This window comes from Bombina bombina, chromosome 2 (assembly GCF_027579735.1).
Source record: "Bombina bombina isolate aBomBom1 chromosome 2, aBomBom1.pri, whole genome shotgun sequence".
NCBI lineage: Eukaryota > Metazoa > Chordata > Amphibia > Anura > Bombinatoridae > Bombina > Bombina bombina.
The window spans coordinates 236,924,672-236,950,142 of NC_069500.1; the positions used below are offsets into that span (position 1 = coordinate 236,924,672).

The following is a 25,471-nucleotide window of genomic DNA, read 5'->3' on the forward strand; positions in this document are numbered from 1 at the left end:
TGTTTTACAATGGACTCGTAATACCAGACTGCACGCTAATCTTAGCTCGGTTCAGTAATCCTGACAGTGGACTATCAATAGAGCTCCATACTCTATACTCTTATTAACACAATTAGGTTAAGACTGAAGAACAGATATTGCTATTACTAATATTATTCTTTATCACACCTGGTAACATTGGGACAGTCATGATATAGTAAGGAGATGGTATAACTGATTTAGGCGTTGTTACATCTCTAAAACCAGACACATAACTGCTGTAAATTGTGAAAACTGTTTTCTCTGCAACACAAGAAGAATCAACACAATGTTGTAGTTGTTTGTAAGATGTTTTTGCAGCACAGAAAGTTATTTTTACATGAAATTAGAGTGTATTAAGAACATGAATCATAAAAAATATGTCATAGATAAATGGTAGAACAGAAATCTCCTCTTGACACCAGTATGTGCAGAACCAAAGATCATAAACAAAACAACTACTGACAATGTTACTAATATAGTACTCTCCAGTTTAAATGCTTCATTTAGATGTAAAGAGAAGAATTGTGCAGAGAAAGTAAATCTACAACAGTTCAGATACACTTTAATTAAATACCATCTTAAGGAGATTATTTATTACAAACAACTTGCCTGTAGCAAAACCAATAAACCTGGTTGCCCAGTAAAATATAGGTAAATACTGGACATTTAAAAAACAACAGTACTAATGGCACTACTAGGAGGATGAGCTTTGGATTACCTATCTATAACAGATTATAGTCTGAACTAAATCAGAATCTCTATATTATTGGCAGGGCGTAGGTGCTGTGTACTGAATTGGTTCTGAAAAGAAAAATATCAATCCTAGGATTGATAGTGATGTACACCTATGTAGCACTCATAATCCAAAGAAAGGGGTGGCTTTAAATTAGAACATTCAAGAATTATATCTATGGAGTTCTCCATAGATATAATTCTTTAATGTTCTAATTTAAACAAAGTTCACTAGCTTGTCCTATAGACAGAGCATGCTATTTTAAGAGACTTCCTAATTTACTTCTGTTATCAAATTTACTTTATTCTTTTTGGGTTGTTTATTGAAAAGCATACCTAGGTAGGCTCAGAAGCAGACAATAAAGCAATTCCGTGTTGCAATTTTATTTCACTTTACATAATTGTATCACCTTTGTGATGAGGAGACTGAGAAAAAAGAGAGATGGAGAGGGAGAGAGATGAAGAGAGAGAGAGAGAGTGAGACAAAGAGAGTGAGAGAGAGAGTGTGAGAGAGAGAGAGTGAGTGAGAGAGAGTGAGAGAGACAAAGGAAGAGAGCGAGAGAGAGAAAGATAGAAAGAGAGAGGGAGAGAGAGAGAAAGACAGAGAGAGAGAGACAAAGAGAGAGAGAGAGAGAGAGAGAAAGAAAAAGAGAGAGTGAGAGAGTGAGACAAAGAGAGAGAGAAAGAAATAGAGAGAGAGAAAAAAAGAGAGATAGAGAAAGAGAGAATGTGAGAGAGAGATACAGACAGAGAGAGAGAGACAGAGAGAGAGAGAGAGAGAGAAAGAAAGAGAGTGAGAGAGAGAGTGTGAGAGAGAGAGTGAGAAAGATAGAGAGAGTGAGAAAGATAGAGAGATAGAGAGAGAGAGAGAGAGAGAGAGAGAAAGAGAGAGAGAAAAAGCGAGAGAGAGCGCAAGCAAGAGAGAGAGAAAAAGCGAGCCAGAGAGAGAGAGAGAGAGAGATGTGATACTTACTTTTCACAGATTGTTTTTGCTTTTCATCTCTTGGTACAAAGTTCCATTTCTCTGGAAGGGCCCTCAGTAAATTTTCAGGAATATTAAAGTGTTCAGTTGGCTCAATATCATGAATGACTGATGTGATTTGTTTCAATGTCCCTGTCACTGAGTTCACAAGGATCCTTCTTAAGTATCTGATCACTGGAGGCACAAATTTTACTTCAGCATCAGCTGCCAAAATATAAACAGTTGTCAGGCATTATTACATTTTAAGAAACTAATCTGGTACACCAAACATAACACACTACTAATAAAATACAGCAAGCTCATTACAATTAAGATCAGCAAATATTAGACAATGACAAATTAGCTAAGAAGAACATATATCTGTATTGGTCTAAAATGTGACGTTATAAATAATAAAACAGAAAAAGTTGTAATAAATAACTTTGTGTGAAAATCATATGTCAGTAGGATATAAAAAGTAGTTCTGAGGAGGGGTGGAGCTTACTGCCACAGTGGAAGGACGCATTTTAATGGAGCTCCGGTATTTCATTTGGAATTTGGACTTTTTCTCTAGAATTTTATAACTATACCGGAGTGTTAATTACATACCAGTTTAATGACCCTTCCCTCAAGTGTCCGGTGGACTCCGAGGACTGAGTTTCAGACAACACGACTAGCTTAGACCTGATAGAGATGCCACGTGGCGGACTGCTACTCAAATTTGGACTCCACTTTGTTTTGTTAACCCACCAACTCTTGGGCTCTGAATGCTCATGCCGTGTGTCATGAATGAGGTACTACCACTCAACTCTATCCTTCAACGAGGACAAGTACTACTACACACCCTACTTAGACCTCCAACGGGTGGATTTTTACACATACCCTGAGGTCTGTTTCCAGCTGCCCTACTAGGGTAAACTTCAGTCAGGACATCTCCCAAGACTTACCTGCAGGCCAACCTGAAGCAACCTGAAGCAATACCGGAGCTTAACACTGACTGGGCTACAGCAGTGGTTGGCGCAAGCTAATACTGAGGTAAAGGCTAGGGAGCCAGACCGCGCATCACTCTCCCCTCAGTATCATGCAGCTGCAGGAGTTGGAGAGAGAACAGGCGACATGGCAGCCACAAAACACGCATCACCTCCGAGTGAGATAGAAGAGAAAAGCCGGTCAACTAGAAATCTCCCACGGCTCAAAATAGTGTCTTCCCAGCTCCTGCCCTGCACATTAGTAGTCGCGAAGGGGTGCCCAGACCTACCGACTGCAGGATCATTTTACAAGAGGCTTTCTCTCCATTATATACGGTTCTGGAGATTCACATTTCTGAGACACCCATATAGAGGTGCTGACAAAGTTGGGGTTGGCTAGTCGGCAAATGTTCACTCCATGGGATACCATTATCTAATTTTTTAAGACCCAGAAACTTTTCACGTACTCTTCTAAGAATAGCTTAAAAAGGACAATATTACTTGATGATGACGGCTGACAGCCTGAGATATGCCCTTATTTTTGCAGTATGCTATTCTATTTGGCAGGACATTTGCAATAAAGTGCATAGTTATGCCAGATCTGCTGGCCCACTAAGCCTAGCAGTAAGAAGACGACTCGCTACAAGGGACATACTTGATTTAGGATAATAACTTTTGTGGAAAGGGATAAGTACAGTTTTTAATTTTCATGTCACAGGTCATTAGGCCACTTATGTTCACCAGTCTCTCTCATAGTGACCAACCCCTTTGGTTGAGTGAGCTCTCAATAATTTCACCTAGAGTCTCATTGTCCATGTATGGGGGGTCCTCTAGATTATCATGAGCTACCTAACAATTAGCCGTAAACCACTCCTATAGTTAGTATTTATGGACACTTATCTAAGTTGGTAAATTTGGCTCATTACAGCGAAATTTGTTATGTTTTTAGCACATAATCTTATTAATTTCTTCTTCCTTACTAGCCTTTTATGTAATACATGCATTTTCACCTTGCTAATTACTTTACACGAGCTCCACTAGTATTGTAATTTGCTCACTTGTTAGCTCAGCCTGTTCTCTCAAATTTGTAACTTCCCTACAAAGTTTTGATCCTGTCCATAGTCTACAATGAAGAAACTAGTGGTACTATTCTAGGTTTTACTCACTTAGGAAATTTAAATATACATTTGCAATTTTTCTAACTAACTACTGTTAATAAGCACCCAGAAGGTTTATTCATGCAGTCTCTACCTGTATTGCCTGCAATATTAAGATTTTAGACATGTCTAAGTTTCATAGAGGTCTGCAACCTTAAATAAGTATAGAGCCCAGTTGTACTATAACTTATATTATAGAACTAAGGTACACAAGTGACCTGACGGTGTTCCTTAATAATGTTGCTCACTAAATACTTAAATAACAGATACGTTGCTCAGTTTTATCCCCTTCCTTACAGACACAGAAAGGGGTTCCTTGTGTTTCATATCCCTTGCTTTCCCCTATATAGAATACTTAAGCCCTCAGGAGGGCCAAGAGAGATTTATGTCTTTTGATTGAGGTTAACCCTTTACTATATACATTACAGATTAGGGGGGATTATTTTTACAAACTAAAACCCCTACATTCCATTCTTTTATTATTTTCATATTTTGTATTCTACGTTTCCTTATAAGTTTTTATAGGTCCAAAAGTGACCATTTATATTAGTTGGGATCCTTTCTAGTATCCTATTTTATTCTTAGAGTACAAGAGTGACCTGAGTCAGTTTGAGAGGTGTTAATACAATATATCTTAGCCAATTATTATGGTGAGGTTTATATTAAAGTATCTGTTCGTATATATATATATATATATATATATATATATATATATATATGCTTATTCACCTGATATTATCCTTGACGCTTTGAGAGTTGGAGTCGGCTAGAACTCTTAGTCTAATCAATGTTCATTGAAGTTTAATCTTCTTCAAAATCTTTTCTTGATTTCTCTCCTTTTATGCTTATTATTTATCTTTCAGTAAGCTCATATAACAGTTCCCTGATATCTTTAGCTCACCTACCATTACTATATGGGAAGTTCGCCCTAGACTGACTTAAGTAAGATGCTTTCTTAGAAGAACCTATGGGAATCCTATTTATGATACTCATCTAAACAAGCTATTGCACTCTGTTCACCTTCTCCTCTACAAGACACCTCAAGCTGATCCGATCATATTGTATATTGCCCTTTATTAGGTACTAGATCTTCATGTCAGCGGCCAAAACTATGGAGTATAGTTACTTTAGAAATTAAATAATGGATACAGCGATATGCTGATCGTTAGATAATATGCAAGTGAGAAGATCTTTATTTTTATCTAACACAAATATTATATATTGAACATTAGTATTAAAATAGTTTTATTTTATAAGAAGGCTCCTCAGCTTCTTACCTACTCAAGCAACATTTGTTTGGGCACAAGCTATATATCCTAATATTTTACAAAGTCCTAGAGCTATACTCGTTACAAAATAATAAGTGGTTATGGTTTATATACCATACGTCTCTGGATATCGGATTTCTTAATTTATAGCTTACGACGATATTAATGAGATAGTTTACTCTTCCTCTTATATCCTAAACTTTAAGTGGTGCTTACCCGCCGAATATTATTCTGTGTCAATCTAAGCTCTACATGTTATGCTAGACCTAATATTATGTAACACCTAATTCCTAGTTTATTTGATCTTAAGGTTTATACTTCAGATAATCCTAACATACTATCCTTCTTAGACGTAGCCTGATTTCTCTCTTCTCTCCCTCACACAAAAAGGCTCCCCCCCCCTCTATATTTAGAGTGGCTGACTCCCCCCCCCCCCCCCCCTTATATATATTTTGAATTATCATTTCATCATAAGGTCCAGGAGTGGCCTTCATAGAGACTACCATATATGTTTCATCTCCATGATCATACTACCCTCATGTGGTCAGCTCAGTAGTCACTCCAATAAGCTACTATTATTACAAAATGGAGGAATCAGAAGCTCATGTCACTTACTATCTTAATCACTAATTTCAATATAACTTGTTCATATATTTTATATGTTTCTGTGTCTAAAATTGTAACACGTGTGACTGTTACTATCAGTTGTAATGTTTGAAAATCCTCAATAAAAAATTATTTTTTTTAAAAAAAGTAGTTCTGAGTTGCACCTAAAAGAGCGTTTTGCTCGCAACAGATGCACTAGTGCTGAATAAATAAGACATTTATGCCTCTTCACACTGCTGAGGAGGTTTCACTATTAGCCAGTGAGCATGGATAATGCAACTAGTGCTGCATTCAATATAAATATATTTTAAGATTTAATATATATATTTAATATATTTTAATGATTTTAACATAAAAGATATAAAATATAGTATAAAGTATAAGTATAGTATAAGTCTGCACATGAGCAGCACTTCACTGCCAATCCTAAGGACATGGTAAGTGACACAATCTAGACTCAGGGCCAAATTATGATTTTTGTGGGCCCTTTGCTAATTTTGCCTTTCTTGGGCCCCTTTCTACTTTTAAACAATGTTAAAAATTATATTTTATGACTGCATTGGTATAACAACAACTATAATCCTAGCAGCCAAATTATATATCTTGCTTATTGTGAGACGTAAACTAATCTGAAGCTAAGTGGGCCTCCTATCCACCATCATTAAAGTGGCGCATGTGGCTTAGCATTGGTGTTGCTAAAGGAGGCTCACCAGCTCGATCTGCATAAAGGCTTGTCCCTCTTTGTGCCCTGTTAATCACTAACCTCACTCAATGATCTGAGGCTGAGCCTGGAGTGCTGTGAGCTCTGACACCACTGTCATAAAATAGCAAGCAGTGTCACAGGCAATTGCAGGCAGGGAAGGAAGCTGAGACTGACTGTGAGCAAACCTTCTTCAGGACTTTAGGAGGTATATTATAAGGAATTGCATCAATAAGTTATTGTCTACTTAGGTTAGGGATTTCAGGTATGAGAAAAAAGTACAACATATTTTTCAAACCCAAAAGTTAAATTTTTTAATTCTGATTTTAAAAACAATGTATTAGAATTGGTTACTGTCTGGAATGAAGCTGCCAATCACCAGCCATTTCCTTCTCAAACCAGTCTTGGAAATGCAATGTTAGAGCGTAACAATGTTATGAACCACTTTGTAGGTGTTATACTTAGGAATAGGGCACATGTCTTTTAGTAAATTTGACAGCTGTTAAAGGCAAAGTAAATTCACATTTCAACTTTCATGATTCATTTATAGCATGCAATTAAAAAAACCTTTCCAATTTACATGCTTTGTTCTTGTTCTTTTGGTATCATTTGTTTAAAGCATACCAGGAGCAGCAATGCACTACTGCGAGCTACTTGCTGATTGGTGGCTGCACATATATGCCTCTTGTAACTGGTTCAGCTAACTCCAAGTAGTGCATTGCTGCTTCTTCTACAAAAGATACCAAGAGAATAAAGCAAATGTGATAACACAAGTAAATTGAAAATCTGTTTACAATTTTGGGTTTGGGTTTCAAGGTCATTTAATAACATTCTTTATGAAAACCTGTAAAGACGTAAGTTTCTCACAGAAATGGTTAACCAACACTTTCACTTGTTTGTCACAGTCTAGCTACTCCAGGTAAGCCTATGACTTAGTTCAGTTGGTGCAAGGGTTAACAAACACTCTACTGTCTATACTAGATCCACTGCCCAAACTCCAAATAATGCCACCCACACTAAAACTCTGCTGCCACAAGTTTAAGATTGTTATAAAGGAAATCCTAAGGAAAAAACCCAGACTGACATATTAAAAATCCCAAAAGACAATTTGACAAAAATCAAACTAAAAACACTTATTACTAGGATAAAGGACAACATAATTTTAGTTGTGTAGATATAATAAACATAGTCTTATAAACATCCCATTGTGACATCATGAGGAGTATTTTAATACCAATCATGACATGTCTGTCATATTTGGTCACCCTATAATATAAAAGTGATTGAAACACGTCTTAAGATATCCTACAATGTCACCTCTGATCAACCTCAGGTTTGTGTTTTCTGTCGCTCAGTGTTGACATCTTGGCCCATAAAAATCACTCTCCTGATAAAAACAGATTGCACCTTATATCTGATTCTCCAGATGTAGGTAATAAAAACAATTTTTCCTCAAAAACTAATAAGTTCTGATAAAAAGTTGTACATAACAGACACAGAAATACAGGACACAAAAAGAACAATTAACCCCCGACATCCTAAAATCATGAGGTCTTCTTGACAAAACACTTTTGCTTTTGTGTAAAATTGTGCTTGCCCTATGTTCCCTGCATCTGAAAAGCAAATTCTGTAACCTGTAAGTGCTGTAACCTGTAAGTGCAAACATATAGATGATTTAGGCAATTTGCAGCATTTTCCAAAAAATATCCCCTAATACAGCAATTCCTAAATGTCTAATTTAGTATGCCAAGCCTTAAAATTTGAAAGAGTAAAAAGCTAAACGCGGGAACGTTAAGCTACAGTAATCCTTATTAAATCCATTATTATTGTGTATATATATATATATATATAATTATTATTTAAAATGAAAAATCATGTATCTTGCATACCTGGAAGAAATAAATTGTGTAGCAACTTTAGAAAAAGTCACATAAAGATTTGCATGTGAGTAGTGCTAAAGATAAAGCCATCTGGTTTGAGTAGCATATCTTTTGAATTAGACAGTTTTGTATGTTTGTTCCTCTTCCATCTCTTTGAGTCCCATGTCTGACTCACAGTTAACTGGAGTTGTGCCTTTTGAATTTTATATCTCTATGACAGCTGCTGCATTTCAAATGATACATCTTTGATGGACTTGTTTCTGGCTTGTGCACTAGATGCAGATGGAAATGCTGGTCATTTGAACAGATATTTCCAGTCATTCACGATCAAACTAGTTTTGTTTCTTAAAACCGGAAGCTTTACAATAAATATTCACTGACAGGTTGTGGCATTTGACAGAACATCTACAAGTATGTCAGGCATGTCATAGGAAAACACAGAGCTGAACCTCAGTAGCACATACAAGGTCTGCATTTCTTGGGTATATACAGCACTTGGTTTAATATTGATCCTATTTTTGTTAAACTATTAATAATAAAATTAAATTGTCAATTAAAAACATAATCTTATCTGTATCACAGGTGAAAACATTCTTTTTTCCAATAGTAAAGTTCTTTTGGGATTAAGTTGGACTAATATGCTGAAGAGCAATACTTTCCTATGACCAAATATTATTTTCAATATTGCATTATGGAGACTAAACCTTTACACTTATTTTTTAAATATTACAAAAAATAGTATAATTTTAAAACATGCTTCTGCATATTATTCGCAGGCTAATCTTTTGCTTTGAATACTTCATTGCATCTAGCATTTATTTAGTTTTTAATATCCCTTTAAATTACATTCTATTTACCAGAAACATTTCCCTAAGTACAGGTTTACTATGTAACTACTAATTATCTAAGTACATGCTATTTCCTAATTAACTTGTCAGGACTGAATTAAAAGTAAACTTAATAAAACAGTTAAAAATCTACACATCAAAATCTAATTTTGCCAACATGACATGTTGAGTGTGTTTGCATTATATTATTCAATTCACATGTGCTTTCCGATGCACAGTAAACTGATCATTATAAATACAAGAAAACATATTTATAAATGACAAGATGTTATCAATTGTAACAGTTTTCATCTAATATTACCTGCCTGAATGCATAAAGTGTCCCAAAGTCTTTCTTGATCCATATATTTTTCCAGAACAGAGGTGAAAGATTTAGGTGAGAGGCTGCAGTAGGATAACACTGTAAGGATCGCTTCAGTGACGTCAACGTCTTTGCAGTCTAGAGCTAACGTATCATCCATATCCGAAATCTCAGCGCCTAAAACAACCGAACAAACTTGTTAATAATACAAGATAGATAGATAGACAGACAGACAAGACAAAGACAGTGTGCAATTCTTATATATTTAACTGACAGAATCTGAGATGAAAGTTAACCTTCTAAAAATATCCTTGAATACAAGAGAGTGAAACATGTATGAGAAGGAAACAAATATCAGACTTTATTCCCAAAAGGGTTAAAAGAAAAAATGGAATATGCTTGTTTTTTGTAGCAAGCAATTATGTATAAGAGATAAAATTAACATATACATTTCCCGAGCCTTAATTTACTGTCATATAAATTTGAATTTTCAGCTGTTAAAAAGTTGTTTGTAAATAACAGTTAGCTTGCATTTAGTCAAACGGAATGATAATGTAAGTAGATGGTTTTGATTATGCTGTTGCCTTTAGTTCCACACTAACATAATAAAATACAATAAGGTTAAATATCAACCGATTTATGTAATATAGCTTTAAGAGGCTGTACATTTGATTCATAGACACTATAAAGGAGCCGTTTTGGCTTATTGATGGAGATCTGACGAAGCCCTGGCCAAGCCCCAAAGTGGGAGGGGCAAAACGCATCATCTGGCATTACACATGGTGTTAGTTTGGTGAATGACCTCTCACGCTGAAATTTACATTTGCTGATTCACATCCAGAGTTGCAGCTAACAGCTGTGAAATTAATTGATGGGCAATACTATGTATCGACATAAGTCATGACCGCTACTCAAATAGACTGTTGCTTTGATATAGCATTTTTGATGGCGCACAGGAACATTTGAAATCAGTTACCTGACAAGCCGTGACATTTCAATACAAAGCAGCAAGTGTGGTGAGATGTATTTAAGCTTGAATTAGATACGTGATTTTTCCTTGTGTATGCAATTGACACTAATTTCTTGCAGCAAATTTTGGGATAGATCATAGTCCAAGTGATATAAGATAAAAACGCAAATTTCGGAAGTGGATATACTTTGTCGTGCACATTTATTAACTTTTGCCCTGTATTCACCTGGAGCGTGCTTCGGCGCTAAGTGCTCCGAATATTTCGCAGAAAATCAGTTTCAACTCAAGTTGCTGGGAAGCGTGCTATTTGCACTAAGTGCTTCCATACAATTGATTACAGCAATTGATTTGTGTTATTTCTGTGTTATTGAATACATGTGATGTGATATCATGCTATAAAATGTTTCTTAAAAGTGGTGGTTCTAATGTATGTTCTCACAATAAATACAAGCATGTTTAAATTTGCATTGGTGCGGCCTTGCCATTCTTTGACATTTGAATATATATAATTTGTCCTTTCTTCTACTTATATATAATATTGCTTAATGGCTGCATGTACATTGCATTTTTTAGTAAATTAAAAGCATTTTTGAGTGCCAAGCAAACATTATGGGCTCCATTACATATGCGGCGTCGCCCGCAAAAGCCGTTGCCGCCGTTTTTTTTATGCGGTTTTGGTATCCAATATACAGCAGGTATATTTCACCCGTCAGTCGGCATTTTTTATACTCCCATAAGCTAACATGGGACCGCGTCGCAAATCAGTATCCAATTATCCACCCGTGATCCGCTTTCCGCTTTTTTGTTATAATATTCAGCGCAAGGACTCCATTTTCACCTCGCCACACAAAGGCAGCCGCAGCAGGCCTTGTGCTGAGTATGAGTGCACCGTAACTCCCGTAACTGGCTGTAAATATTAACTAACACCTAACGCATGTGCAATATCTATCTACCTGTCAACCGCAATCCCCCACAGCAATAACTAATAAAGTATATTAACCCCCATATCCGCCATCAAACCCACACTGCAAGTAGTAGTTACATTTTTAACCTCTATATCCGGCAACCCCAACATCGCAAACTACCTAATGTATTAACCCCTAATCCGCCATTAACCCACATCGCAAAGTCCCCATTAAAACTATTAACCACTAAACCGCAATTAACCAACATCGCAAAGTCCCTATTAAAACTATTAACCCCTAAACCGCCATTAACCCACATCGCAAAGTCCCTGTTAAAACTATTAACCCCTAAACCGCCAATAACCCACAACACAAAAAAATAATTAAATTACTAAGCACCCTAACCTAACACCCCCTAAATTAACCCAAATTACCTAAATTAAAAAATACTAAAGTTACTAACTATTAAAATAAAAAACCTAACATTACTTTAAAAATAAAAAACCTAAGTTTAAACCGGTGACCCTGGAACTGAAGACCGATGACCGCGGAGCCATGGAGCGTGGAGGATCTTCTTTGTACGATCTCCGCCGTACACTGAATAGTGAATTCAAGGTAGGTGATTAAAGATGGCGTCCCTTGAATTCCTATTGGCTGATTTGAATCTTCAAATTCAAATCAACCAATAGGATGAGAGCTTCTGAAATTCTATTGGCTGATTTAAATTTGAACAGCCAAAAGGATTTCAGTGGCTCTCATCCTATTGGCCAATTTAAATTTGAAGAATCAAATCAGGCAATAGGAATTCAATGGACGCCATCTTTAATCGCGTACCTTGAATTCACTAATCAGTGTACGACGGAAAGTGTACGAAGAGGATCCTCCACGCTCCATGGCTCAGCGATTCGCCGGTCTTCAGTTCCAGGGTCGCCAGTCTTCAGCTTCGCGGACATCGGTCTTAAGCTCCGCCCTCCGCTCCACACCGGATTGTTCCTGGAAAAAGAAAGAAGAGGTAACCGCTTGGAACAGGATCTTCTCCCCCGGACTTCAGGAACGGTGAATACCAACCTGGGGGTTAGACTTTTTTTTTTATTTAGATTAGGGTGGGCACTTCGTAAAAGAGCTAAATGCCCTAATAATAATAATGATAATTTGTTTATTATTTTCTATAATATTAGATTTTTTTATTTTCCGTAATTTTAGATTAATTTAAACTTAGTTTTTTTTATTTTTAAAGTAATGTTAGTTTTTTTTATTTTAATAGTTAATGTAGGTAATTTGGGTTAACTTAGGGGGTGTTAAAATAAGGGGTGTTAGGTTAGGGGTCTTAGTAATTTAATTATATATTTGCATTGTGGGCTTTGGCGGTTTAGGGGTTAATAGATTTATTAGCATTTTGTTGTGTGGGTATGGCGGGTTAGGGGTTAATACTTTAATAGGTTTACTGCGTTGTGTGTTAATGGCGGATTAGGGTTAATAGTTTTATTAGGTAGTTAGCGATGTTGGGGTTGGCGGATTTAGGGGTTAATACTTTAGTTGTTACTTGCGGTGTGGGTTTGATGGCGGATATAGGGGTTAATAGTTTAATTAGGCATATTGCGTTGTGGGTGGGTTGTAGGTTTAGGGGTTAATACTTTATTAGTTCCAATGTGGGTTTGATGGCGGGTATAGGGATTTTGTACGTGTCGGGTTTATTTTTGGGAGGCCGGTTAGTTTACTTGAGATTTGATGTATTTTTTTATTATTCTTAGGCGCCGGCAGTTTCTAAAGTGCCGTAAATCATTAGCGGCTCCAGAAATGTGTATTTACGCTAATTTCTGGACATCGCTAGTTTATCCAACTTACGGCACTTTATGAACTGCCGGCACCCTATATGTAATACCCCGATGTGCAAGGTGAAATTATGGGCGGCATGGGTTGCAGCGCTTGCGCACAAGCCTGTGCCGTATACGTAATTTCTCCCTATATATAGATATATATATATAAACAAATATCTAGTAACATGTAATCTATAATAATGAAGGCGAACTAAATCGTAAATGCTTCTGCGCAACTTCAAACAAACTCTGATGAGTACAAAATGTCCTTTACATAATGTCTAAAAAATAACTGATAAATCAATAAATAGATGAACAGATGAGGTATGTTCTTAAGTCAAGAAAAATTGCATCCAAAAATGGAAAGAGTATAGGTGTCCTCTTACCAAAGATTACCTCAATCATATGAGGTAATGTGTGGTCATGTGGTTGATGTTGTGGGTCCGTGGTCAATCGCTGCTGTTGCCTGTTCCTTCAGTGCAGCCTTGTGTATTGTAGCCCTTTGTCTGGAACTTCCTGGATCTTGTGCTTTGGTCTAGAAATCTCTTGACTGTATGGTAGTTCTCGTCCTAGGGTCTTCCCCAAACGTCTCAGGTAGAAGGAAACAATGAAAACAAAGAAAACATAGCGTAATCCAGTAAAAAATATGTATATTTATTTACAATAAAACGATAGGAATCGCACTCACATGCAGTACCCTCAATCAGGTATGAGGTAAGTATAGACACATCAAATCATAGGAGTATACAGGCAAGTGATGCTTCAATAGTCATTCATTAGTTAGAAAGCTTCTTCTTGTAAGGTAGGTGCAAGTATATGACCACACAATACCACTATGTCAGAGTATGTGTAATGGGTCTGAGAGTGTATATCGTAAACAGTTTGTCTCCAAAACTTATAGGCATAAAAAATAGGCTAGGAGTAGTTATTAACAATAGTAAATATGGTCAAATGTTATAACTGAAGAAATCAGTTATTGTCCAATAAAGGTCTAAAGCCTATGTGCTGGGAGAACTCACGACCGTCTGCAGCAGGTCGGAGTATTATCAAGAATGCAAATACCCAGCTGAGGTACAGCGGGTCTGGCGCCGCTGACCAATATAACGTGGGAGCGGGTGAACAAAGTAGCGCCGGTTCACACTGTAGGTAAACGTGAGGTAACAGTACTTTTAGGCTTTCCAGGTGTGGCAGTACTGTTACCTCACGTTTACCTACAGTGTGAACCAGCGCTACTTTGTTCACCCGCTCCCACGTTATATTGGTCAGCGGCGCCAGACCCGCTGTACCTCAGCTGGGTATTTGCATTCTTGATAATACTCCGACCTGCTGCAGACGGTCGTGAGTTCTCCCAGCACATAGGCTTTAGACCTTTATTGGACAATAACTGATTTCTTCAGTTATAACATTTGACCATATTTACTATTGTTAATAACTACTCCTAGCCTATTTTTTATGCCTATAAGTTTTGGAGACAAACTGTTTACGATATACACTCTCAGACCCATTACACATACTCTGACATAGTGGTATTGTGGGGTCATATACTTGCACCTACCTTACAAGAAGAAGCTTTCTAACTAATGAATGACTATTGAAGCATCACTTGCTTGTATACTCCTATGATTTGATGTGTCTATACTTACCTCATACCTGATTGAGGGTACTGCATGTGAGTGCGATTCCTATCGTTTTATTGTAAATAAATATACATATTTTTTACTGGATTACGCTATGTTTTATTTGTTTTCATTGTTTCCTTCTACCCGAGACGTTTGGGGAAGACCCTAGGATGAGAACTACCATACAGTCAAGAGATTTCTAGACCAAAGCACAAGATCCAGGAAGTACCAGACAAAGGGCTACCATACACAAGGCTGCACTGAAGGAACAGGCAACAGCAACGATTGACCACGGACCCACAACATCAACCACATGACCACACATTACCTCATATGATTGAGGTAATCTTCGGTAAGAGGACACCTATACTCTTTCCATTTTTGGATCAAATTTTTCTTGACTTAAGAACATACCTCATCTGTTCATCTATTTATTGATTTATCAGTTATTTTTTAGACATTATGTAAAGGACATTTTGTACTCATCAGAGTTTGTTTGAAGTTGCGCAGAAGCATTTACGATTTAGTTCGCCTTCATTATTATTTACCACAGTGTCAGGGGTACACTGAAAATCTTTACTTCTTGCGGCACTCTCACCTATAATGATCTTGACTTTGTGACATTTATTACTTTTGAACCAATTATTATTGTTGTGATTATTGTCAATTATTGTAATTTATTTTTACATCATTAACACAGTATTGATTATATACATCTTTTTGGGTACTACTTAGAGCGACATACACCCCTCTAACCTACTCCCAGCACTCAGACTAACATACCTTCTTTTTGTGTTCTAACTTTTGCGCTGGTGATTTTCCTTTACTTACCATTTAACATGTAATCTAAGTTATAAAAAATAAACATGTAACTCTTATTTACCACAATTTACAAATGTTGTCTTAGTTCACTTAGGAGCATTCACCAATAGAGATTGTTTTCCCTTTTAATGGGACAGTCTAGTCAAAACTAAACAGTCATGATTCAAAGAGGGCATGTAATTTTAAACAACTTTTCAAATTGACTTTTATCATCAAATTTGATTTATACTCTTGGTATTCTTAGTTGAAAGCTAAACCTAGGTAGGCTCATATGGTAATTTCCGCCTCTCATCTAAATGCATTTGACAGTTTTTCACAGCTAGAGGGCGTTAGTTCATGTGTACCATATAGATAACATTGTGATCACCCTCCGTGGAGTTACTTATGAGAGGGCACTTATTGGCTAAAATGCAAGTCTGTCAAAAAAATTTAATAAGGGGGCATTCTGCCGAAGCTTAGATACAAGGTAATCACAGAGGTAAAAAGTATAAGAATAAAACCATGTTGGTTATGCAAAACTGGTGAATGGGTAATATAAGGGATTATCTAGCTTTTTAAACAATACAAATTATGGAGTAGACTGACCCTTTAAGAGAACCAATTCTACACTCTCATTTGAATGCATTATTTTATTTTCTGACTCTTGTTTTGCATTTATTTTCAAATGATATTTACACTTCCATAAGTTTCTAAAAGTAAGTATAAGCAAATGTGGTTACACCAGTGACACCTAATTCCTTGAACTGAAAAAAACCCCAAAGCTAAAGAAACCTGAAGAATCTGCTGTACTTCAAGGAGATTACCTAAAGAAAGCTATACTAACTTTAAATACATTAGTAAATAGCCTTTTAACATCACAAAAAGCATAAACAGTTTGTTTTTTCTTGAAGAATAAAAAGTAATCTTCAGAAAAGTTCTCCTCTGTAAAAGGCCCAATTGTACTAAAAGTGGCTGGTCCTAGGTGGTAACTCGCCAAAGAACAAGCTACTGAGCAATTCATCATTCCTGGTTTTCTCTCTGTGTACATTTATATTATGATCCCTAGGAAAGGTCTGCCTAAGAGTGACGGGGGAAACCAGGCATGGACTTTCTGCCCATATGGTTGCACATAACTGACAAGGCCCACAGAAAGCTAAAATGATTGTTTAGAGTTGTCGTGTTCTCATTCAAAAGGAGGACTGCCTGGTAATTTGGGTTTTGGACTGATATTTTTAGGTGGGATCAGACTGATATACTTCAGGAAGGTTCTCCATTGTAAAGGGCACATTTAGACTAAAAGAGGCTGCTCCTAGGTGGTTCCCCACCAAAGAACAAGCTACTGAGTCACTGTTCATTCATGGTTGAGTGCTTTTCTCTCTGTGTACATTTGTAAAGTGATTCTTGCTACACTAATACCTCATAATCATAAATAATTGATCAATTAGAGGTCTCTCTAGATCAGTGTTTCTCAACTCCAGTCCTCAAGTATCCTTAACAGGCCAGATTTTCAGGATATCTTAACTAGAGCAAAGGTGAAATAATCAGCTGATGGGTGCTCAAGAAGACTAATGAATTTTCATTCCTGATTTTGTTTCTTTTCATGACCACTGCATCTTGAATTTCAATTATTTATATAATAAGATATGACCTTTAAACAGGAAGCATAAATGGTCTATCATCTATTAGATTTATTTCAACCTCTCTCCCTCTCTAGAGAGATAAAGAGATTATCATTATCAGGTATTTGTAGAGCGCCAACAGATTCCGTGCTTATTTGATTTATTAATTATCATCATCATTTATTTGTATAAAACTGATATATATATATATATATATATATATATACACATACAACACACATTTTATATATATATATATATATATATCATTAAACATATAGAGTACTAAAATGAAGAATTAATATACACTTGACAGTTCAACATATATGTCTGACTGAGCAGATTGAATTTTAAAAGCACAAATGTACTCTTGAAAGGAGCATATTGGTTTTCTTATGGGTGCCTCTGTTCTACAAGTTTAAATACACAATGTCATTTGAAAGCACATTTTCTACTGTAGCTCAAGGACCTGGGCAGTCAATAGATTTATGCTCTCTGTCATTTCATCCCTGTCATAATTAAAGCAGCTAGCTGAATTCAATACAGAAGAGCACTAGGTTAGTAATGTGATCTTGATCAAGCATTTGTCAGTCTTTGTACAATATGACAGGCATTTGAATAGGTAAGTGAATTGTGCACATCTATGAATATAGGGTAAGACAAAAGTTGAAACACTGTTGTTCTTGACAAATGTAAGATCACTTCTAAATGACAGAATCAAATTACTTTATGCATTAACAGGCTTAGGAACCATAAGTTATTTAAACTTCACTAGAAAATGATAAAAAAAATATCAGTATATGCAAATTAGATTATTCAAGCAAAAGTCCAATAACTCAATAAGCTGACAGTCAATAATAATTCAAATGTAAATAGAGAATAATATTATTTGTGTGTTCTTTCAATCCATTAGAAACCCTACACAAAGTGCTTTGCATAGATTTCAAATTCAAGGTCATTCCAATCCATTAGAAAACATTTAAAACACTTTGATACCTCATGGTTTCCATTACCATTGAATAACAAACTCCAACAATGCTAGAAACTGAGATAATTTAATATAAGTTCCCTTTTTAAACTTTCATGGCTTCGAACATATGCATTTCACAAATGACTAAATACAGTCATTTTTAGTTTGAACAAACTACAACTTTAGATTAAACTTTAAAAAAAGGGTACAAAAGTAAGGAAATATATATATATATATATATATATATATGTATGTGTGTGTGTTTGTGTGTGTGTAGAATAATACCACACTCTCTGTTTATTTTTTGTTTTTTTTAAAGCTAATAATAAAATGTATTAAGTGCATTAAGTGAGAGTGCAGATCCTATATATTTTAAATCAGCCAATAGGGACTGAATGATTTAAAATTAGAGAATCACGATTAAGTGGTCCCTCAATATATTGGGGTTCCATGCTACTGGAATTACAGTGTGTGGAAGGGACTGCATGAAGAGGAGGGTTCCCCGAAGAGAGACGAAGAAAGGAAGATGCAGAGCGGAGGAAGAGGAAGGCCCCCGAAATCCGTGTTTGCAAATATGGGCCTACGGCTCCAGGATGAAGAGGGCCCCGTCGTTGATGAAGATTGCGAAGGCAAAGTCAGCTTCCGTGAAAATGGAACCGATATGAAGAGGGCCCAATGTCGGATCAAGAAGAGCTGGACTACCCAACAGTGAGTACCACTTTTGGGGTTACTTAGGGCTTTTTTGGGATGGGGTGGGGTGGGTTTCTTATTTTTAAGATTTATTTTAACTTTTATTTTCTATCCTAGTTTTTTTAGGTAGATTTTGGGGATGGGGGTGTTACTTTAATGTAGATGGGGGGTTTTGTATTTTTTATTTTTTCCAAATAGCTGATCACTTTAGAGCAATGAGCTACAAAAGGCCTTTTTTAAGGGCTATTGTAAATTTTTTAGTGTTAGGGTTTAGGGTTTTTTGTTTGTTTTGAATGGCACATGTAGTTTAGTGGGTTTTATATTTTGGATACTGTAGTTTATTTTCTTTTTGTAACTTAGCTTTTTTATTTTTTTTTTAACAGCTTTTTTTTAAAAATTTTATTGTAATTTAGTGGGGTTAGTTTAGAGGGGGGTTTAGTTTAGAGAGGGGGTTTGTTGTTAGGTAGAGTAGGGTTAGATTGCGTTTGGGGCGGTTTAAGTTTAATATTTTTTTAAAAACTAAGATTTTTATTCTAACTTAGAGGGTTTAGTTTAGAGGGGGGTTAGGTGTTAGGTAAGTTTGCGTTTGGAGTATGTGGGGCACAGGGGTTAATAGTTATATACTTTTGATGGGTATGTGGTGGTATAGAGGTTAATAGGGTAGTACTTGCGGTGGATATATGGCAGTTAATAGTTAGCGACAAGGTGGGTATATGGCAGCATAGGGTTTAATAGTTAATTTATTGCGGTGGGTATGTGGCCGCATAAGGAATAATAGTCAGCAACTTGCGGTGGGTATGTGGCAGAATAGGTGTTAATAGTTAGTGACTTGTTGTGGGTACACAACTTTATAAGTTTAGTGGTGTTAATTTGCAATTGTGGAGTACTTCGGTTTAGGGGTATTAGGATTAGTGGTTAGGCACACAGCAGTTATATTCAAGGGATAGTAAATGCCTCTTGGTGATGGCACTATGTTGTGAGCTTGGAATATTTTGTCAGGCTCCCTTAACAGGGCTGATCCCTTTGAATGTTTCGCCACCTCGTAGCACTTTCGATCATTCCTGGAATGTCAACGGAGAACATAATATGGCCTTCAACCTCATAAATCTTTGATAAAATTCCATTCTCTACTGAACTCTAGAGACCTTTACAGAACAGTTGAAATATTGAAATATTTCACTTTCATTCTTGTTTTTAAATCTAGTTGCCAACATGATTAGCTTTATCTCTTTCTTTTGCATTGGGCAATCTAGATTTAAATTAGAGCCATATCAAGATAACTGGATATTCCTGACTAGCTGAAATGTAGCATATCGCAATTTTACCATACATCCTAAATAATACACACCATCCTAGATAATACAAATAAGAAGAGACCATCCTAGATAATACTTACCTACAAGACATGATCCTAGTTACTACTTATTTGAGGACACGATCATACACAAAACATAACAGAAGACATCTTCCTAGATAATACTTATCAGAAGACACAATGCCATATAATACTTACCCAGAAAACATGATCCAAGTTAATGCTTAGCTGAGGACACAATCTTAGATAATACATAACAGAAGACACTATCCTAGATAATAATTATCAGAAGATATAATCCTAAATAATACTTATTAGAAGAAACAATCCTAGATAATACTTATCAAAAGACACAATCCTAGCTAATACTTTTCAGAAGACACCATCCTAGACAATACTTATAAGACACCATATTAGAAAATACTTATCAGAATATACCATTCTAGATAAAACATTCTAGAAGACACCATTATATATATATTAATATATATATATATATATATATATATATATATATATATATATATATATATATATATATATATAAAAAATAAACAGATAGAGTCCAGCACTATACCCATAAGTATTTTCACACACTGGCCCCTAGTTATCAAGCCGTCAACCTCAAATACGCTGGAATTCCGCAGCGTATTTGTGGCGAGGCTGATTCGCCTTAGTTATCAAGCCCTTTACACCGGCAAAAGTAGAATTTTGTGACGTAAGCTTCGATCCGCCGGACTCAGTCCGACACAGATCGATTCTTATGTCACTCCAGATGTTCCGCACACAGGTTCGGCACAATCTGACTACTTTTGGGAGTTATCAAAAAACTAGCAGGTACGCTCGGAACATTTCCGGCCCAGCGTACATGGTTTTCAAACCTCCGCCCTGGAGGCGGCGGATCCGATAGGAATCAATGGGAGTCTGACCATAGCGAAAGTTCATGTTCGCTGCTGCCCGACATCCCATTGATTCCTATGGGAAACGTCTGCACCTAACACCCTAACATGTACCCCGAGTCTAATCACCCCTAATCTGCCCCCCCTACACCGCCGCAACAAAATAAATTTATTACCCCCTAAACTGCCGCTCCCGGAGCCCACCGCAAACTACATTATACATATTAACCCCTAATCTGTCCCCCCCTACACCAACGCAACTAAATAAAGTTATTAACCCCTAAACCGCTGCTCCCGGACACCGCCACAACTATAATAAATGTATTAACCCCTAAACCGCCACTCCCGGACCCCTCCGCCACCTATATTAAACTTATTAACCCCTAATCTTCCCCCCCTACACCGTTGCCACCTATAATACATTTATTAACCCCTATCCTGCCCCCCCTACACCGCCGCAACCTATAATAAATTTATTAACCTCTATCCTGCCCCCCCTACACTAACGCAACTATAATAAAATTATTAACCCCTAAACCTAAGTCTAACCCTAACCCTAACACCCCCCTAACTTAAATATTAATTAAATACATCTAAATAAATGTAACTCTTATTAAATTAATTATTCCTATTTAAAACTAAATACCTTTAAAATAAACCCTAATATAGCTACAATATAAATAATAATTCTATTGTAGCTATTTTAGGATTTATTTTTATTTTACAGGCAAATTTCAATTTATTTTAACTAGGTACAATAGCTATTAAATAGTTATTAACTATTTAATAGCTACCTAGTTAAAATAAAGACAAAATGACCTGTAAAATAAATCCTAACCTAAGTTACAATTACACCTACCACTACACTATCATTAAATTAATTAAATAAATTACCTACAAATAACTACAATTAAATACAATTAAATAAACTAACTAAAGTACAAAAATAAAAAAAGCTAAGTTACAAAAAATAAAAAAATAAGTTACAAACATTTAAAAAATATTACAACAATTTTAAGCTACTTACACCTAATCTAAGCCCCCTAATAAAATAACAAAGCCCCCCAAAATAAAAAAATGCCCTACCCTATTCTACATTAAAAAGTTACCAGCTCTATTACCTTACCAGCCCTTAAAAGGGCCTTTTGCGGGGCATGCCCCAAAGAAAACAGCTCTTTTGCCTGTAAAATAAAAATACAACCCCCCCCAACATTAAAACCCACCACCCACATACCCCTACTCTAAACCAAACCCCCCTTAAATAAACCTAACACTACCCCCCTGAAGATCATCCTACCTTTAGCCGTCTTCAGCCAGCCGACCACCGATGGAACCGAAGAGGAGATCCGGAGCGGCAGAAGTCATCATCCAAGGGGCACTGAAGAAGTCTTCCATCCGATTGAAGTCATCATCCAGGCGGCGTCTTCAATCTTCATCCATCCGGAGCGGAGCCATCTTCAGATGAGCCTACGCGGAGCCATCTTCTTCCACCGATGACTGAATGACGGTTCCTTTAAGTGACATCATCCAAGATGGTGTCCCTCGAATTCCGATTGGCTGATAGGATTCTATCAGCCAATCAGAATTAAGGTAGGAAAAATCTGATTGGCTGGTCCAATCAGCCAATCAGATTGAAGTTCAATCCGATTGGCTGATCCAATCAGCCAATCAGATTGAGCTCGCATTCTATTGGCTGTCCCGATCAGCCAATAGAATATGAGCTCAATCTGATTGGCTGATTGGATCAGCCAATCAGATTTTTCTTACCTTAATTCCGATTGGCTGATAGAATCCTATCAGCCAATCGGAATTCGAGGGACGCCATCTTGGATGACGTCACTTAAAGGAACCGTCAGTCATCAGTGGAAGAAGATGGCTCCGCGTAGGCTCGTCTGAAGATGGCTCCGCTCCGGATGGATGAAGATTGAAGACGCCGTCTGGATGATGACTTCAATCGGATGGAAGACTTCTTCAGCGCCCCTTGGATGATGACTTCTGCCTCTCCGGGCATTTTTTTTATTTTGGGGGGCTTTGTTATTTTATTAGGGGGCTTAGATTAGGTGTAAGTAGCTTAAAATTGTAATATTTTTTAAATGTTTGTAACTTATTTTTTTTATTTTTTGTAACTTTCCTTTTTTTATTTTTTGTACTTTAGTTAGTTTATTTAATTGTAGTTATTTGTAGGTAATTTATTTAATTAATTTAATGATAGTGTAGTGTTAGGTTTAATTGTAACTTAGGTTAGGATTTATTTTACAGGTAATTTTGTATTTCTTTTAGCTAGGTAGTTATTAAATAGTTAATAACTATTTAATAACTATTCTAACTAGCTGAAATAAATACAAAGTTACCTGTAAAATAAATATAAATCCTAAAATAGCTACAATGTAATTATTAATTACATTGTAGCTATCTTAGGGTTTATTTTACAGGTAAGTATTTAGTTTTAAATAGGAATAATTTATTTAAGTATAGTGTAGTGTTAGGTGTAATTCTAACTTAGGTTAGTTTTTATTTTACAAGTTAATTTCTCTTTATTTTAACTAGGTAGCTATTAAATAGTTAATAACTATTTAATAGCTATTGTACCTAGTTAAAATAAATTGAAATTTGCCTGTAAAATAAAAATAAATCCTAAGATAGCTACAATAAAATTATTATTTATAGTGTAGCTATATTAGGGTTTATTTTAAAGGTAAGTATTTAGTTTTAAATAGGAATAATTAATTTAATAAGAGTTAAATTTATTTAGATGCATTTAATTAATATTTAAGTTAGGGGGGTTTTAGGGTTAGACTTAGGTTTAGGGGTTAATACATTTATTATAGTTGCGGCGGTGTCCGGGAGCGGCGGTTTAGGGGTTAAACAATTTATTTAGTTGCGGCAGGGTCCGGGATCGGCAGGATAGGGGTTAATAAATTTATTATAGGTGGCGGCAGTATAGGGGGGGCAGGATAGGCGTTACTAGGTATAATGTAGGTGGCGGTGGGCTCCGGGAGCGGCGGTTTAGGGGTTAATACCTTTATTATAGTTGTGGCGGTGTCCGGGAGCGGCGGTTTAGGGGTTACTAACTTTATTTAGTTGCGGGGGGCTCCGGGGGCGCCGGTATAGGGGGTAGAACAGTGTAGTTAGTGTGGGTGCTTAGTGACAGCTTGTCAATAAAGCTGTCAAAAAGCTGAAGAGCAGCGAGATCGGATGAGTGATAACTATCACAGTCCGCTGCTCATCGCCCCGTACTTGGTGCGCGGCTTTTTGACAGATTTATTGATAACTTTGGTGAGATTTTTCAGGTCCGCGGCGGCAATGGTAGGTGAGCTTAGGCGGGCGTATTGGGCCGGCGAAGGCAGGTAAGTAGACACGTTGATAACTAGAGGCCACTGTGTGTTCATCACTGTGGAGTATCAGCAAAAACTCCAAATTATACAGTCCATGCATCAAGTGTGACAGCACCACAATACAGAAGCTTTGTTTAAAGGTGAAAAATTATTTCTTTATTAGAATATAAGAACCTTAAAAACAGCGACGTTTCGGACCTACATGGTTCTTAATCATGCATAGTTTAAAAACAACTAAACACACACTTTAAAAAAGTATCTGGGCCAATCAGATTCCAGCCTATAATATTAATTGGATTAACTCATACCTATCCAGGTTTCTAGGGAATTCCATTTACTAGTGACACCAAAATACATATCAGGCAAACTCTATAAAACAATCTATAAAAACAAATACAAATCATAATCCCTATTCAGACCATAGGGGTGTAATGTGTTTAAACGCTTAATCCAACAAACTTCTTTTTGTCTCAATTTTAATTCCCTATTTCCCCCTCTCCTATGTATGGGAATGTGATCTATTACTTGGAATTGGAGCTGACTAACTGTATGTCCCCATCTGTGTAAAGTGTGCAGACACTGGTAATGACATATCCTTTGATTTAATAGATGTTTTATGTTGACTAAATCTGTCCCTGGCGGCCTGGGTGGTCTTGCCAATGTAACATAACCCACATGGGCACTTGAGGAGGTAGATTACATAATAAATTTGGAATGTATACAGACCATTGATAGTAAGTTGTTTTCTTTTGTCATTTTGTGCTAAGAATTTTCCTTTTATAATGGAACTGCATTGGGCACAATGTAAGCATGGGTAACAGCCCTTATTAGGTGTAGTTAGATAATTAATATTTGATGGTTTGATGTTACCCACATCTGCTTTGACCAAATTATCTCTAAGATTTTTTACCTGTCTATATGATGGCATTGGGGGCAATTTAAAAGATTACACTTCTGGAGCAGATGAATACGCGGAGCTCCTGGAACCAATATCGGCAGATGCCGAGACAGCAACGAGGAGGGAGATACCGGTGGGGTATGAGGAAGTAAAGATAAACGAACTGCCTAACTACACCTGATGAAGAAAAT

The 25,471-nt window shown here is 36.5% G+C and overlaps 1 protein-coding gene across 1 annotated transcript in view; it reads right to left on the reverse strand.

Annotated features, from left to right (window-relative positions):
* KIAA0825 (KIAA0825 ortholog) overlaps positions 1-25,471 on the reverse strand; it is a 1,109,509-nt gene that overhangs the window by 662,816 nt on the left and 421,222 nt on the right. The window contains exons 14-15 of the mRNA XM_053701492.1: positions 9,443-9,619; positions 1,727-1,939 (exon numbers count right to left, since the gene is read on the reverse strand). Coding sequence (XP_053557467.1) covers positions 1,727-1,939; positions 9,443-9,619 — 390 coding nt within the window. The remainder of the gene's footprint in view (positions 1-1,726; positions 1,940-9,442; positions 9,620-25,471) is intronic.